The sequence below is a fragment of the Rutilus rutilus genome, assembly GCF_951802725.1.
Source record: "Rutilus rutilus genome assembly, chromosome: 9".
Taxonomy (NCBI): domain Eukaryota; kingdom Metazoa; phylum Chordata; class Actinopteri; order Cypriniformes; family Leuciscidae; genus Rutilus; species Rutilus rutilus.
The window spans coordinates 804205-821768 of NC_140223.1; the positions used below are offsets into that span (position 1 = coordinate 804205).

The 17564-nt window shown below is 37.5% G+C and overlaps 2 protein-coding genes across 13 annotated transcripts in view; both read right to left on the minus strand.

Annotated features, from left to right (window-relative positions):
- The window catches only part of LOC311297683 (NACHT, LRR and PYD domains-containing protein 3-like), a 432890-nt gene that overhangs the window by 66996 nt on the left and 348330 nt on the right, over nt 1–17564 (minus strand). The window contains exons 1-3 of one of the 11 annotated variants that reach the window (XM_084420078.1): nt 1598–1803; nt 1006–1102; nt 601–714 (exon numbers count right to left, since the gene is read on the minus strand). The exons of 8 other annotated variants lie outside the window; for them this stretch is intronic. In XM_084420078.1, the coding sequence (XP_084276204.1) occupies nt 601–714; nt 1006–1055 (164 nt within the window). In that variant the 5' untranslated portion in view covers nt 1056–1102; nt 1598–1803. Of the gene's footprint in view, nt 1–600; nt 715–1005; nt 1103–1597; nt 1804–17564 lie in introns of those variants that run through there. 2 more of the 11 variants (XM_084420077.1, XM_084420076.1) reach the window with 2 other exon arrangements.
- LOC311297691 (protein NLRC3-like) overlaps nt 16896–17564 on the minus strand; it is a 31345-nt gene continuing 30676 nt past the window's right edge. For both annotated transcript variants that reach the window (XR_014628865.1, XM_084420096.1), the window contains one exon: nt 16896–17365. Coding sequence is in view for 1 of the 2 variants with exons in the window: in XM_084420096.1 (XP_084276222.1) it covers nt 17359–17365 (7 nt within the window). In the remaining variant the exon portion in view is untranslated. The remainder of the gene's footprint in view (nt 17366–17564) is intronic.

Sequence of the window (17564 nt, forward strand, 5' to 3'; positions counted from 1 at the left end):
GTAATTATTAGATTTATTGTTGTGTTTTATTGACATCTTTCCTGAAGTCATTTGAATATTGAAAATATGCACAATATTTATGATGCAAGTATAACAGTGACACTCCAACAGTGAAGTACACTTAAACAATAGATAGAACTCAGTGTCTAACACTGCATACACACACTACTAACTACTAACTGTATTCAATTCTGTAAAAATAATTCAAATAATAGTATTTCAAATGAAACAATTTGCAAAAGTTAAAACATATATGAACATATATGTTGTTAGTAAATATACTGATATGTAAATATATTCACATATTTAACTAAACTATATTTTCAAAAGAATAAAAAATATATTTACATATATTTAACTAAAATATATTTATTGGGCCAATTTCGAATATTTGCATATATTCCAAAAATATATTTCAAATATATTGTGAAAATATATTTATTTTGTGTATGGGTACTCCATTATATAAAGGTGGAAAAAATCTCATCTCACATTTACTTGATGTCATCGCCAGTATTAGACTGACTGACTGAGATAAATTATGTGTCTAATTCAAAAGTGTCATACTATAAGCACATATTTTATGAAAAAATTATATACCTGAGATTAGGCCGTTTGTCTCCACTCTTAAACATTATTGGCTTATCCATAGACTGGTTACTCTTCATAGACACACAGCTGGACTCTGGGTTTGAGCTCTTCTGCTGGACTGAACTGGAACAGAGAACACTTTCAGTTTAATCCTTTAGATTACTGTGTTCATTCTTTATGAAAGGAACCATATTTATATAAACACACTCATCTTTCATCAAAAAGCACTTTGAAGAAACTTTATGATATTTTTATTTAATATTCCCTGTTAGTTTCAAAACAAAAACACAGTCAAAAACAGGCCAAAAAAAATAAAAAAAATAATCCATACCCTTTCTTTGATCTGTGTATCTGTGGGGTGGGTAACTCTTTTTCTGAGATGTAACAATATTTAACAGTGTTTGTTGAAAGTACCTGCATCCTGGAGGAAAATCTCCATCTCTGGATCGTTGTGAATCAGCCATGATGAAGATACAGGAGAATCTGATGAGTTTGATCTCCTCCACTGACTCTGAATGAAGGAACATTCACACACTAAATTATATGATTAAATTAAACAACATTCATATTTAGCTGAACATATCTGGAGTGTGTGAGAAAAAGGATCACGTGACTGCGTTAACTCAAGCTCATTGGGCCTTTTCACACACACACACACACACACACACACACACACACCGTTTGATTTAGAATTTATGAAAAATAACTGACACCGAGAAACGCGGATTGACCATGTTCAGGTGAAAAAGAAAACAAACCCCGACCCACATCGACACACACTGAACGGATAAAAAAAGGCGTTTTTCTGTGAGATGTGATTTAGCCTATGTATGTTTACACATGATATGCTTTTAAACTCCTGAAGAGTCACAAACATCACTAAACACAATAGAAACCTTGAAGTGAAAGAAACCCTTAATTAAAGATTTTATATCAAACAAAAAATCACGTAAAATGTCCTCCAGAGATTCATATTAATATGAGAAAGCCACACATGAACACTCACCCTGATCAAACTTTTACAAGATACAGAATCTCAAATCCTCCAGATTTAACATCATAAAGATACACGTAAATTCCTTCTTAAACGTTGATAAACACTTTGATGCTCCCGTGTCGTTGATGTTTTCCCGTGTCGTATTCGTATTTTTACTGCTCTAAATGGCAACAGGAGAACTTACTTTCACTTTCCATGTGTGACAAGAGAGAGAGACGTAAACAGACGCGCGTTCACGAGAGCACCACGGCGCATGCGTGAGAGAGCAGACGTTATTGACGTTATAACATGATACCATAACATAATCATGCGTTAACAATGAACAAAAAAACACTATAATATTAACATTTATTAACGACACTTTTAAACCACAAAATAAACAATAGAAAAACACACACAAACTCTCTTTAACACTAAATAATTTCCTTGTGCAAAAGTCCAGTCTATTTAATGATATAGTGCTTTATACAGTACAGATTGATTAAAAGCAGCTTTACAGGGATAAACAGGGAAATAATGATCAATGATCAGAGTTCAGTTCTGCTGTAAAGCGGCTCTAGAAAGACAATAGTGTCATTGATCAGCTGAAGTCAGTTCAGTGTTGATTCAGTTCAATAACTGTGTAAAGTTCATCAAACACAAGAACATAGATTATCAAGACAGAAAATGGCTGCCGTGGTGTGAGTGTGCTTAAGAAGCTGAAGCCTGCTTGCTCAAATGTTTATCATCTAAGGTTCATGTGAGACATCCTTTCTACTTTTATTTGTGGACAAAAATTAAGGTATCGGAAGTCTCTCTAAAATACCAGCTGAACAATTTTTCCACTCACCTCTACGCAAGTAGTAGAGACAACACAATGACGCAGGATTCAATCTCCCTCCAAACAATTTGGGAAGGGATGCAACAAATTAAAACTGATATGATTTCTCATCTGGACCTGAAGCTGGATATTATAAACCAGAGCATACAGAAAATTGAAGGCTCTGTTGCTACACTTGGTGAACATGTGACAGAACTTGAGCAGAGAGTGAGTTTTAATGAAGATGATGTGAGGGATCTGATACAACGAGTTAAAACGCTTGAAAAGGAAAATTCCTACCTGATGGATCGTACTGAAGCTGCTGAGAATCGCAGCCGTGCTTCTAACCTTCGATTTATAGCTGTACCTGAGAAATCAGAGGGCAGCGATATCTACAGCTTCATGACTCGCCTGATACTGCAGCTCCTAGGCGGGGAGAATTTCCTTACTACTCCATGCATTGAACGGTGTCATCGTACTCCTTTCTCTGTTAAGTCAAACTCCACCAGACCAAGGCCAATCCTGGTCAAATTTCTTCATTTCCAGGACAAGCTAAAGATCCTGAAACTTGCAAGGGATAAAAATGAGCTTGTGTACAATGGATCACGGATTTATATCTACCCTGACTTCAGTGCTGCTCTTACCGCGAAACGTCGGCAGTTTGACCTGGTAAAGAAAAGGCTGCGGGATCTGGACTTCAAATACTCACTGATTTTCCCATGTACGTTGAAAGTGATCCAGGATGGTAAGGTAAACCTCTTCCAATCTCCCGAAGAAGTTGAAGTATTCCTCAAGGATTTCTCTACTGACTCTCCCTGATATCCGAAGCTAAATGTAGCTTAACATTATTGATCAATACGATCTTTTCTTTTCCTAAATCTAGTTATTTCACCATTTTAGTTGCTTAGAGGCGATAGCTGTGTGGACTACTACTGGGAGTAACTATATTCTATGTATTTGTAGTGACATTACTTTGTTTTTGGCTAAAGATATTCTGTTCATTTGTTTCGAGCTTAACTTACTGTTGCTGCAGCTCTGTTTTATTTGTTGCTAACTATAAACTAGTATACTACCTGAGTAGCCACTGTTGTTATAAAATTATTTAAATTTTCTTTCTTTGCCTTTTCATTTGAGCATGGCGGGCTGAGCTGTAAGTTGTTTTATTATGCAGCCTATTTTTGTTTTTGTATTTGTATTTGTTTATATTTATCGTCCTTTATTGTTTTGTGTGTGTTTTCATTGTTGGTATGTGGTTATGGTGTGTGATAGGAATAATATCTGTGTTTGTCGGCTGTTTGGTTTTTTCTCCTTCACCTGCGTTTATCCAACTCTTACTTATCTGACATGTTGCTATTATAATTTACTGAAATACAATAGAGGTAACTAAAGGTTTGAGAGTAATTCACCTTAATATTAGGAGCCTTGTATCAAAAATTGATGAACTTAGAGCCTGGGTTACTCAATATAAACCTAATATCATTACTATTTCAGAAACATGGTTACACAGTAAAATTACTGATGATAGTGTTGAAATTGATAATTTTGTGCTGTTTAGATCCGACAGGGCCTCTAGAGGTGGTGGGGTGGCCACTTATGTTGCTGCAAACCTAGTCTCTGAGTGTGTTATTCCGAAGGAAGAACCAGTTAATTTTGAAAGTCTTTTTATTAATATTACATTTCATGATAACAAGCATTTAACAATTGGTAACATATATAGGCCTCCATCTTCTACAAGCGACTCTATTAAATGTATTTTGGCAACTATTAACTCTCTTGAGAGGCATAATGAAATTATTATATTGGGTGATTTCAATAGGAACTGGCTTGATCGCTCCTCTTCTATGGATAGAAATTTAATTAGTAGTGTAAATCTCATTCAGTTAATTAATGAACCTACTAGAGTGGATTATCGATCTTCATCATTGTTGGACTGGATTTTAGTTACACATCCTGAAAGAATAGTTAAATCGGGTGTAATGTCAGACTGCTTAAGCGATCATTCTGTTATATTTTGTGTGTGGAAAATTTAAATTCCAAGCTCTCCACCCAGATTTATTAGAGCGAGACAATGTAAGAACTTTAATGTTAATTGTTTTATTCAGGATCTAATTGCAATTAGGTGGGAGAGATTTCAGTTAATTCCATATGTGGAGGATGCATGGACTTTTTTTTACTTAGAAATTATGAATGTAATTGATAAACATGCTCCAATGAAAATTAGTAGAGTTAAAGGCAGGCATTTACCCTGGATCAGCTCTAATTTAGTTAGTCTTTTTAAACAAAGGGATAAAGCTTGGGCCAAATATCGCTCTTCAAAAGATTCTTTTGATTGGGAAAATTATAGGCACCTTAGGAACTTATGTAAGACACAAACAAGAAACGCTAAATCTAATTACTATAAAGATAGTTTATCTCAAGATTTTCATAATTCAAGACAGTTTTGGAATCATTTGAATCACATTCTTAATAAAACAAAAAAAAGCCCTATAAATCAGATAAAATTAAATAATGAAATTATTTCAGATCCAGTACTTATCTCTAAGTCTTTTAATGAGGATTTTTCTTCCATTGGGGATCTCTACCACTTTAATCCCTATGAGATGTCTGGTACTTCAAACTTAATTAATACTAATAATTCTTTTTCTTTTATTAAAATCTCTCCAAATGATGTTTTTCATGCAATTGGTGAGCTAAAAGAAAACAGTAAAGCAGGTCCGGATGGTCTAGAAGCAAAATTTGTGAAACTTGCTGCTCATGTATTAATGTATCCTCTTGCAGATTTATTTAATTTATCTTTATCTACTTGTGCATTCCCTTCCATATGGAAATGTGCAAGAGTTACTCCTCTTTTCAAAGATGGTGATAGATCTGACATTAACAATTTTCGTCCAATTTCTATTATTTGTACTACTGCAAAAATTTTTGAGAAACTTATTTTGAATCAATTATCAAAGTATATAAGTCAATTTAATATTTTATCTCCATCACAATCTGGATTTAGACCGAATTTTTCTACTACAACAGCTTTACTAAAGTTCACAAATGATGTGTTGTCATCCTTTGATAAGTCCCAATTTACAGGTGCAATTTTTCTTGATCTTACTAAGGCTTTTGATTTGGTCGATCACTATCTTCTTCTTGATAAGCTTTATTCTATTGGTTTGAGTCAAAATGCTCTGATGTGGTTTAATTCCTATCTTCATGGTAGACGACAGTGTGTTGTTTTTCATGGGTGCCAGTCTGACTATTTACTAGTGGATAAGGGTGTTCCACAAGGATCAACGTTAGGACCACTTCTTTTTACTATTTTCATTAATGACTTACCACAAATATGCTCTAATTCTTCTGTTCATCTTTATGCTGATGACACTGTTATTTACACCTCTAACTCTGCTTTATCTCAAATTCAGAATTCCTTACAGTCTGACTTCAATCGGGTACAAAAATGGCTTTATAGCAATAAACTTATATTGAATAGGAAGAAATCATGCTGTATGTTGTTCGGAACTCGATATAGTCGTGTTCACTCCTCGGAGTTACAAATTAAGTTTGTTAATGGGATCCTTCTTGAGAAGGTTGATTCATTTAAATATCTCGGACTCTGGATTGAACCTGAACTCTCATTTAAACTACATATTGAGTTTATTATTAAAAGATCATATGGTTGTCTTAATTCACTCTATCGCTCTGTCAATTGTTTCACTCTTCCTGTCAGAAAAAGAATCATTTCTCAGATGATACTGCCTATTATTGATTATGTTGACATTGTTTATCAGAATACCACTGACACCAATCTTATGCCCCTTAATGTTGTAATGAACTCGCTTTGTAGATTTGTTTTGAGGTGTCCTTATAGAACGCATCATTGCTTAATGTATGAATCACTTAACTGGTTGCAGCTTAAATCAAGAAGGCAATTCCACTGGGTGCAGTTTATTTTCAAATGTGTTTATTTTAACTATCCCTCCTATCTAAAACAGTATTTAATTCCAGGCAGGTCTGCATATTCACTCAGACACATGCAATACCCATTTTTCGTTGTGCCCAGAATATATAAAGAAGTTGGACGTAGAACGTTCCAATATAAAGCGCCATGTGACTGGAATAATCTTCCTCTTTCTTTGAGATCTATAACTTCTTTTCGTTTTTTCAGATCATCTCTACTTTTATATTTTCAAACAACCTGTTTATGTTTTAAAAGTTAACATCAATTTTTTTTGTGCATTTTGTTTATTTTAAAATATATATATTTATATATATATATTGGTGAGTGGGATAGGTATGTGGATGTAGGTGTATGTTAGGGAGATAATCTGTGTATGAATGTGTTGTGTATGAATGAATTTATGTGTATTTGTAATGTTGTTATGTATTATTTTTGTTTATGATTTGTTTTGTATTCTGTATTTGTGTTTATAGGACCCTCTTGAAAATGAGATGTTGCATCTCAAGAGGCTATCCTTTAATAAATAAATTCAAATTCAAATTCAAAAATATGAAACGAGTTCAGTTCAGCTATAAAGCAGTGACGTCCTCGTCCAGCTCAGTTCAGTTCTCCTCCAATAGTGTCAGTGCTGTCAAATCAATAATAGTGGTGAATATGAAGTGTCATAAACTAAGAGAGCCGGAGGCAACAGTAGCAAGAACCCAAACTCCATCAGGAGACAGAATGGAGGAGAAACCTGACCAGTTCTCCTCTGGACAAATGAAGGAACATGGTGTGATTATGAGTCCAGGCTGCATCACAAGTCAGATTGTGGATTGATATGATTCAGAGTGTTTGATTGAGCTCCTTCTGCTTGAAGATTGGGATTGATCACGCCAGCATTAGGTGTGAAGATCTGAAGCTGGTCATCGGGTCTGTGTGGAGGACTTGTCTGGTTCTCCTGGTCTTTGCTGAGGATCTGTGCCGATGACTGTCGAGTCCACAAGGTCTTCACAGGCGCTTTGTCTCTAGGGCTCGTCTAGTTGTCCTGGTCTCTGCTGACCATGCTTTTATTACGTCTAGACTAGACTACTGTAACTCTATATGTGTGATTGGATCAGTCAGCTCTTCATCTCTTACAGTTAGTCCAGAATGCAGCAGCTCGGGTCCTAACTGGGACTAAAAGCGTGAGCACATTACCCCAGTTTTAGCCTCGCTCCACTGGCTTCTGTCCGTTTCAGGATTGATTTGAAGATTTTATTGCTTGTTTTTAAGGTTTTGAATGGGTTGGCGCCTTCTTATTTCTCAGAGCTTTTACACGTGCGCTCTCCTGTCAAAGCACTGAGGTCGTCCAATCAGATGTTCCTCCATGTTCTGAGATCCAGGTTAACACATGAAGGTGAGCGAGCCTTCTCAGTGCTGGTCCTGATCTCTGGAAGAGTCTACCGGCTTATATAAGAACAGCTCGGACTGATGACATGTTTAAGTCGTTGCTTAAGACCCTCCTGTGTTCCTTAGCTTTCATTTCCAATGGAGTTTTGCTCCTGTGACATTCTCTACTGTGTTTATGTGTTTATTTGTGTGTATCCTGACATTGTTAAGCACTTTGGTCAACTGTGCTTGTGTTTAAATGTGCTATACAAATACATTTGAACTTTGACCTGTTGAACTTTGACATTCAGGGCTGTGTTGTGCTGGTTTTAGGGTGCAGGTCCACCATCTGATCTGGATACGGACCGGAGAACATAATCCAGATCTCGCCATATTAAAACCAGACCATATTTCTCCTGGAGGTGAAAAGCTGTCAGACATCAGACGGAGTCGAGTTTGAGCTTTTACAGCGCTTGCATTATATTATTCTGTCTTTTACTGCATATGATAATTCATACTCAGAAAGTAGAACTGAAGTGACATTCATTTCAAGATGATTAGTAGTTAAAACATTACATAATGTCCCTGCATTGTTTGGCATTCTGTGACTTTCAGTCGAATAAAAGACAGTCATATATTTCCTCATTGAAGATTTCTTAAAAATAGTGTTAAAATATGGTCTCGTCTCGTTCTCGTGAACCCAATATCGCGTCTCGTCTCGTTAGATCAGTGTATCGACACACTCCTAGAAGACACTAAATCTCATCTCAGCATTTCATCATTTACTCTCAACATCAACATTTGAGAGATTTATACCATTGGAACAGTTTTGATAAAGTTGGTGGTAAGATGTTCCTTCATTAATTAAAAATAATTCAGACTAATGATAATTATATGAATTAATGAATTGTTATTTAATCGTTAACTTGTTTTAAGTAATATTAGTAACCTACTAATATTATTTAAAAAAATGCCTTTTTTGTTAATTAATGGACCAATAATGTATTTATTAGACATTATTGCCCCTTTATATTATACCGTACACTCTATAAACTTCAGATGACAGTCGGGACAAGATTCCCCTGAGAGAGCCAGAATTTAAATGTTTTTGTTAGTGACTTTATCATAACAATATTAAGGCACATTATTTAGGATCTATGACCTAATGTCTGAAAATAAAAACATTGTCTTGTAACATATTGCAATGATAACTATCAGAGAATAAGAAGCGAGGAAGAAAGAGAGAATCATGGAGAATCCTGAAGAGACGGTGGACAAAGCGAAAGAGAAGCGGAAAGGTTGAAAGAAAGACATAAAAACAGGACAACATCCCAAAAGCCTGAAATCAGCTCCACATGAAGCGCTGGTGTCGTGTCTGTCAGGGCTCTCAGTAATCTGGGCAACACGCGTTTCTTCAGTGCAGTCGTGCAGGTAAAGCCTCAGAGATTGAAGAATCACACATTCTGAAAGAGTTGCTGTTAAACGTGAAGAAGGTCTCCAGACATGAATGATGTGCTGGTCTCTTTCTGATTGTATGTGAGGATTGATGAAGCAGAACACAGATGAGAAGAGCATCTCTCCATCACACCTGCACTGAACTCTCAGCTGCTACTGATGCCACACTAAACCCTGGGACAGTGTGAACGGCACAATCAGTTCTGCCGGAGGGAAACAGCAGCTGGACATCACAGACCTTCATCTGTGCTTCAGACGTCTATCAGGAGTGTGTTCTCTCAGTGCTTGTGCTCCTCCACACACTCACACATATGCTGACTGAACATCAGGCATGTTGTTATTTGATGGCAGCTGTGCTTTATGTGCGGGACCACATACATCACATTTACACATTTATATTCATTTTCATGCTGATTTCAGAGCTGAACGAGGACTTGAAAAGCTAATATATCAGGGAAATGTTATATTGTCATTTCTTTATTTTACTTTATTTACCTCAGGAGTGTTTGCTATGCAGCGGCGCGTGGGAAAGAAAGCTCTCGAGATGAGACCTCGACAATTATTAAGACAATATTAAGAGCACATTTATATATAGATAACCAAATCAAAGATTATTTTCATATTGAATGACAGTTACAGTACAGCTTATGTTTGGTCAATTAAAGTAGTCTATGAAATAAACTAATAGACTAATACAATGTTTTGATTATTATTTATTAGATACATACTGTATTTTGTATATATATAGGCCTATTATATGATTTTAAAAATTGAAAGTAAAGTAAATTACAATATTTATTTAAGTTATATCATAATCGTTGCCTTTCATTGATGACGTTGCAGGTTATTCCTAATGAGTGATTATTGTCAGCGAAGTCCACTTCAGCTGATCTACGGTGTTCAGGGAGTAGGGAGCAGTGAACACTGCGTAGGGACCCTGTCGAGTGGAACGCACCTTCAGAATTGAGAAGTAAGATCAGATGTAGACACACACTGAGTGTAGGACTTGATGAAAAAGCTGCCAGTGTCTTCTTCTGCAGTTCGGCTGGTGTCGCAGCATCATCTCCTTCGCCTCCTCCAGTGCAGTGCATGATGGGAATGCAGGAGGAGCTTGTGATGTGCTCTGACATTCATCCAGCATCTGAGCCACGGCTCTGGGTTTCACAGCCTCAACCTCGTCATCTTTGATGGAGCGCGTCTTGAAACGAGGATCAACAAGGAATGCAACTGTATGTTCAGAAGGTCATCAGTGGCAGCATGGTCATATTCCTCATTCAGAGAGCTGATGACAGTAGCCTTGATGGTCTTGGTGAGCTCTGAGTCTTCAGCTTCTGGTTTCAAGACCTCCTCATTGAAGAGCTGCAGTTCAGGTTTCAGGAACGACACACTCACATGTTCTTCAGCAGAAAGGCCATCAGTGAAGTCAGCAAGTGGAGTTAGAGTTAGAGCCTTGCAAACAGACTCCAGGACATCAATGTCCTGCCATGAGGAGCAAGTGCCTTGTTTTTTATCAGCTGATGAACTTCAGCAATGGCCTTCTCCTGCTCTAGCACTCGTGCTTTCATTGCATGGCGAGACCCTGACCTGGTGGAGATTCTGTGATCAACCTGTGCTTTGGCAGCTTGAGCTCCTCTTGAGCGGCTGCTCGTTCTCCTTTCTTTTCCATGAGAAGGAAAAAGCACTGAGCACTTTTCTGCACACACTCATGGCTCTCTGGATCCTCTGGTCTCTCACACTTTCCTCTGATGATGAAGAGAACAGAATATAGTAGTGATGGGACGGCTGATGCCGGTTTTCAAAGCACTATTGTATCACACACTGTACCGATGCTTGTGTCGAAATGACAATACCACGTGATTGATGACGTCTGAAGCTTCGAGCGTCATGCAGGATCTGAAGGTCAGGACAGCTGGTCCTCATCTGATGCAGAAAAGGGAAATGATTATCGAAGAGGCATTATTTAAACGATTTAACACTACACTTCCCTATAACATCATTTATATATTTTCAAATATAATTTCAGTTACTATAATTATGATCACATACTTGTATATGTTATATTATTGCTCAATATGTGAATGCGTTGGCCAGGCTACACATGACACGAGTTGTGTCTCATTGGCAGAGATTAATTTAGATGAGATTAGACAGAACTGTATTGATCCACACTTGTATGTCACCGACTCCTGAAGCTTTGTTTGGTCACGTGCTTTTCTGCTCTGTGGTGATTTGTTAGATATAGTGGAGAAAACAAGTGTGACCACCAGATGTCACTAATGCGCATTGTGTTAAAAGCTTCCAGTAATGAACCTTTTTTCGGCACAATTTGATGAAAGCCTCAAATGCTTCAGAAAGCCTCGGTTTCCCATCACTAGAATATAGGCTCATGAGTGCAAACTTTAGATGATTATAAAATAACTTCAAGTATTTTGTGTTGATAAACTACAATGTTATGACATATTCAACATAATGAGAAACTACATTTAGACCACACTAGGGCTGTCTCTTTTTATCCCACAATTCTGAGTTCAATAAAGGCTAATTCACACGGCCCAAACACACTGACATAATCTGACTTGATCACGCCATGACAACTTCAATGCCAACAGATGTTTTATTAACAAAGTTCAGGAGGAGCACGTTCAGATAATTAACCTAATTAACACAGGAGGAGCACATTCAGTTAATCAACTCAATTAACCATAAGAGGTTTACATACAGCAGGCTTACCTCTGATCCATGACAGTTTTACAGCATCTCTCCTCACTTATAACTAATGCCATTCATACAATGTTTCACGCAAGTTGATGTTTGTTGGGGCAGTGTGAATACGACAGCATTTTCCAATTTAAATACACAGTCAATCTGAATAATGAAGAAAATTGAGAATTTATCTGACCTGAGATCAGCGGAGAGAGTCGCGACTGCTGCTGCTTCACTGGAACTGACAGACGATCAGACACTCGTGTACATCACATTTGTTTTATAGAGCAATATAAGGGCGATTATTTGTTTTGTATATCAGATTAATTCCAGTGAAACTGCGCCTGTTGTCCATGTCTGTCTCTACAACGCTACACAACGCAGACAATTCTTCTAACTAGTGTCGCTGGCCGCGCATCACGCAGGGCATCGTGACCCACCGGTTACACATGTACAATATATGCCTTTATCCACATAAAATGTATATAGCCCATCATGTCTTTATCATACTTCTACATTCAAAAAGCTAAAGCAAATAGTAGCAGCCTTCAATACAGGACATTAACGCTTACAACGTGAAAAACTCTTACCGTGGCTTAATGTACTAAGACCAGGGGCGGATTAAGGTGGTCAGGGGCCCCTAGGCTGCTCTTTGTGTGAGGCCCCCCCCCCCCCACTAAAAATGTATTTAGTGCCATACGCAACTACAGTGAACTGGCATACACACACATTGAGACAGCCAACACTACAGTGTTTTCTTTACATTCCTTCAAGTGGTGGACCACAATAGTAGACAATTACCACCACACCACGTAGGTAAAATGAAAAATTGAACATTACAAACAAACCACAAATACAAACAAGGCCCAGTGCTTAGAATCAACCATTTAATTATGATCAAGAAACACTGGCAGTACAACCAAAACTAACATAATAAACAGAGGTGTAATTGTTAGAGGTTTTTTGTTTGCGCCAGGCACGGCGTTATGGGTGGGCCTGACGGGCTTAGGCCCACCCACTTTTCAACAGGCCCATCCAAAAATTTCCTTCAAAAAAAAAAAAGACTTTTAATTCTAATTTTGGCAGAAATTATAAAAAATCGACAAAAGCTCATAATTTGTGCTAAAATAGTGTAAATATTTAGTTTTAAAACCAATTTTAAAAAGCTGGTTATGTCTATTTTGATGTTTCTGCGCAAGTTCGGCAGACAGTGAGGTTCGGGTTTGTTCCGATCAGAGCTCGTGAGCGGAGAGCGCATTTCTGAATATCCCGCTCCGCTCGCTCATTCCGCAGGGTCGCTCGCTCAACCCAGAATGGCCTGAGACTGGTTCGAAAATATGTGGAATAAGGGCTGCCTCAGACTAAATTTTTTTCTAGTCGACTAGAAGTTGTTCATTTAAGCCTTCGTGGAAAATTCGCCCCTTTATATTAATTTAATTACTTAGGCTATAATGAGCGTTTACGTAGGCCTAATATAGCTGCACTCAAGCGCACGACCGCATGCATAAAGCTTGCCACAAAGAACTGGTAAAAGTAATGATTATGAATGTGTCTAAAATAGCAAGGAGACATTTAATTATTTATTAATAAACTGGTGTTTTCTGTAGCTGCAAAGATGAAGTTGACGATGCGGTCTCGCCATGAACGCCAGAGAGAAATGCACATTTCATATGGATTACATATTCAGAGAGTAGCCTATTTGTTTTGAATATTTTCGTTTAAAAGTAGACATTTCAAGCTTTCTATAATAGATAGCCTATATTTCTCAAATCTGTGAGGCACAAGCTGAGTTTCGGCGCCCTCCAGTTCACGTGCAATGCAAGTGATCGTGTCGGCGCCTTATTACATTGTCTGTTATATATTTGCTTCTTATTTATTAAATACAGGCAATTGGATGATAAAACATTGATCAAAATTAAGATACAATTTATACAAAACGAAAATCTTTTAATAAAAAAGAGACTACAAAACAAAACTTAATGAAGTGGTCAAAATGTTTTACCCATGTCTCCAGACATATTGCGCATCTCTCTCATGCTGCATGCTCACTTTCATACAGAAGAGGATTAGGGCCAAGCAATAATAAAAAAAATAAAACCATCTCGAGATTAAAGTCATTATAATGTAAGATTAAACTCGTTCAATTTCGAGAAAAAAAGTCGAAATACAATCTTTAGAATAAACTCATTAAATATCGAGAATAAAGTCGTTGTGTTTCGAAAAAAAAGTCGAAATGAAATGTAGAGAATAACGCATTCGATCAGTGTTCATTGCATAGCCTACTGATAGAGGACATGGCAGAGTTGGATCACTTAGTCAAGCTATATTTTAGACTTTCTTTCAGTAACAAAGCCGTCTAGGTCGGCTAGAGGAGGAGCTGTACTTTCATGGAATAATGTCCACTTTAATGCACCCTATAGGCGGGTGAGAAACAGCGCCATGAGTTATGCAGAAAATGCAAGACTGCTCTTTGCGCATTGTGTAATGTGTCAAGTTCAAAGCTTCATAAAACAATAATTCCACAGTAAAAACTGCTTAAAATTTGGATTTCGTTAGACAACAGCTCTTCTATAATGGGATAATGTCCACTTTAACGCACCCTCTGATGCGGCCTAGAAAATGCACAACTATAGGAATGATGGCGCAATAAGGCGACTCTGAATTTGTTTGTCCCATTTAAAACTTTAACAGTCCATAAAAAAAAATAAAAAACGGTAGCCTACAGAAATTTGTGCCAATATTTCGGTTTCCACTAGATCAATATATGCTCTATTACTCCCTTTAGTCGGATTTAACGCGCCCTTACATATGGCTGAGAAATGCAGAATTTCTTCATTCATTTCTAACAGAGCTTGGTGCGAGCAATGCCATACACACAGGGTGCTTAAGGAAGCGTCGCGTCATTTAAAGGGGAGGTCCGCGCGTCAATAAGTAGCTTAACAAACGAATAAGTAACTGGATTCAGCCTCGTATGCAATGAACTCTGGTCGAATGCGTTATTCTCTACATTTCATTTCGACTTTTTTTCTCGAAACACAACGACTTTATTCTCGAAATGTAGTTTATTCTCAAGATTGTATTTCGACTTTTTTCTCGAAATGTAACGAGTTTAATCTCGCATTATAATGACTTTAATCTCGAGATGGTTTTATTTTTTTATTATTGCTTGGCCCTAATACTCTTCCGTACTTTCATAATCAACATTAATTAAATAAAAAAAACAATGACGTCACATATTTTCCAACCCAGCCCTCACCCCTGTTGCAACAGTCGTTGTTTAGGTAGGCTACCTTAAACGCGCACGTACAGTCTCGGAGTCATCGCTGCAACCAGGAGATGAAGGAGAGCTGAGATCCACATCACCTAGCACATCTTCGTCTCTGCCACCCCAGGGTGCTAGCGCGACCAGCGCCGTTGCTAGGAGGGCGCCAGCGCCTCTGCCTCGCGAGTGGATGATAGCCCTGAAGACGCCTAGCAATGGTGTACCTTTAGTGGTAGTATACCTTTAGTTAAGTTAAGAGTCTTCGTAGCGCGCTAAGAGACAACATTATCAGGAAACGCAGCCCAGGTATGATGCGTAATGGAGATTCCAAAGCGCTCTTCTTTGGTCAGAACCATGGAGAGCGATCGCAGATAGGTCCGTCCTATGCACCGAACTTTTTTACAATGCAACAAAATATTTAAAGAGCATCAAGCTATTATGTATACTCACAGATAATTTAACAGTATATTAGTCAGTAATTTTTATTAGGTTAAACAGTGATTGGATAACGTTTTTAATTTAACGTTCACAATTGGTCTGGCCCATCCAAACTGGAATCCTGGCGCCGTTCCCTGCCTGGTTCGCGCTTAAGTAAATATATATAAAAAAATATATAAAAAAAATTGTCTGGCCAATCCGAGGCCCCCTGCACACGTGGGGCCCCTAGGCTGCAGCCTACTCAAGCCTGTGCATTAATCCGCGCCAGACTAAGACAGTCATGTTAAAAGATCAAATTCTGTACACACCGTATTAATAAAGCATATGTAGCCTACAGAATAGCAGATGAGCCCAGATTACGAGCACATTGCGTTTAATTACACGTTAAGCGTTTTCCTCAAAACCCTTATTATAATTTTTTTATTATAAAGAAAACGCTTAATGTACTATGACAGTATTATTAAAATATACAATTCTGGAATTAATTAAGGAATTAAATAAGGAATTTTTATGATATAAATAAATCAATCATTTTTGATAGACCCCCAGAATCTCTCTCTTAAGTGTTGAATTTGTTTGTGTGTATATGTGTGTGTGAGATTGTGAATGTAAGTGTGTGTGTGTATGTGTTTGCGCATGTGTGAGTGCCTCTGTGAGAGAGTGTGTCTGTGTAATGTATGAGTGAGTGAGTGTGATTGTTTGTGAGATAGTGTGTGTGTGAATGTGATTGTGTGACTGTGTGTTTGCGCATGTGTGAGTGCCTGTGTGAGAGAGTGTGTGTGTATATAAGTCTGTGTGTGTGAGAGAGAGAGTGTGTGTGAATGAGTGTGTGAGAGAAAGTGTGTGTTTGTGTGTGTGAGAGAGAGAGAAAGTGAGTGTGCGTGTGTGTGTGTCTGTGTGAGAGAGAGAGGATGTGTGTGTGAGAGAGAGTCCAAAGCTCCTAACACAGAATTGATCTGACCTGAGATCAGCTGAAGAGAGTCGCGACTGCTGCACCTTCACTGGAACTACGGTGAACATTTTAGGTCTCATACAATTCGGCATCGGACGAAACAGCCTCAGACTAAAAGATGCATTTCTGTCTGATGCCTTTTTGTCTCAGGCTGTTTCGTCCAGTGACTTGGGAAAAGAGGAGAACTTGGCATGCAAATTTTGCAAATGCAAATTTTAAAAGTTTTTCCCACGATTGTTTCATGATGCTCATCTTTCGTCTGGAACAGCCCAAAATCATTCAGTGTGTACTGGACATTAGTTAGAATAAATCTTTTTGTAGGAGACTTTGAGCTTTGTAAGTTTGCAGATCTTATACATGCACAAACAGCTGTAACACACTAAAGAAAAAGGAAAACATGAAAACGCATCATGTGACCCCTTTAATTCATTAATACAAATGTAATGCAACTATTATTAAAAACATGATGTATAAACTCAAGCTTACATTGTTTTCCAAAAGTGAGCTTGAACTGTTTTTTCTTCTCATAATTATGAAAAATTAATCTTTCATTAGTCTTTGTCTCCCTCTGCTGGTTCAACACAAACACATTCAGGCTCTATATTTTCTCTGTAACAGAGAATTTATGTTTATACAAATAAAATGGTTAATTTATGAATGAGAAACTGTAAATTGCTGCAGTGAAATAAAAGGTGTTTCACTGCCGCCTCATCAGGTCTGTCAGAGGATCGCTGAAATCTAAATGAAGTCTTCATTTATAACAGTGAAGTCACTGTATCTTCAGTCTCTGTTGATTCTGTTGACTGAGTCTCTGTAGTGGATCCTTATTCACCATCAGATGATCATCAGAAGATCAGACTGTCATCTAATACCTAAAATAAAACACACACAGTCACATATGCAGTATGAGATATTATCTCTGTCACATCTTTTCATAAGAAAACTAACTAGATAATCTATATTAATTCATCCTCAAACATGATCATATAGCTTCTATCTGATGCTCAAAGTCACTTTACAAAATCAAAAGCACATGAAAGGTCACTTTCACACAACGGACAGCTGATACAG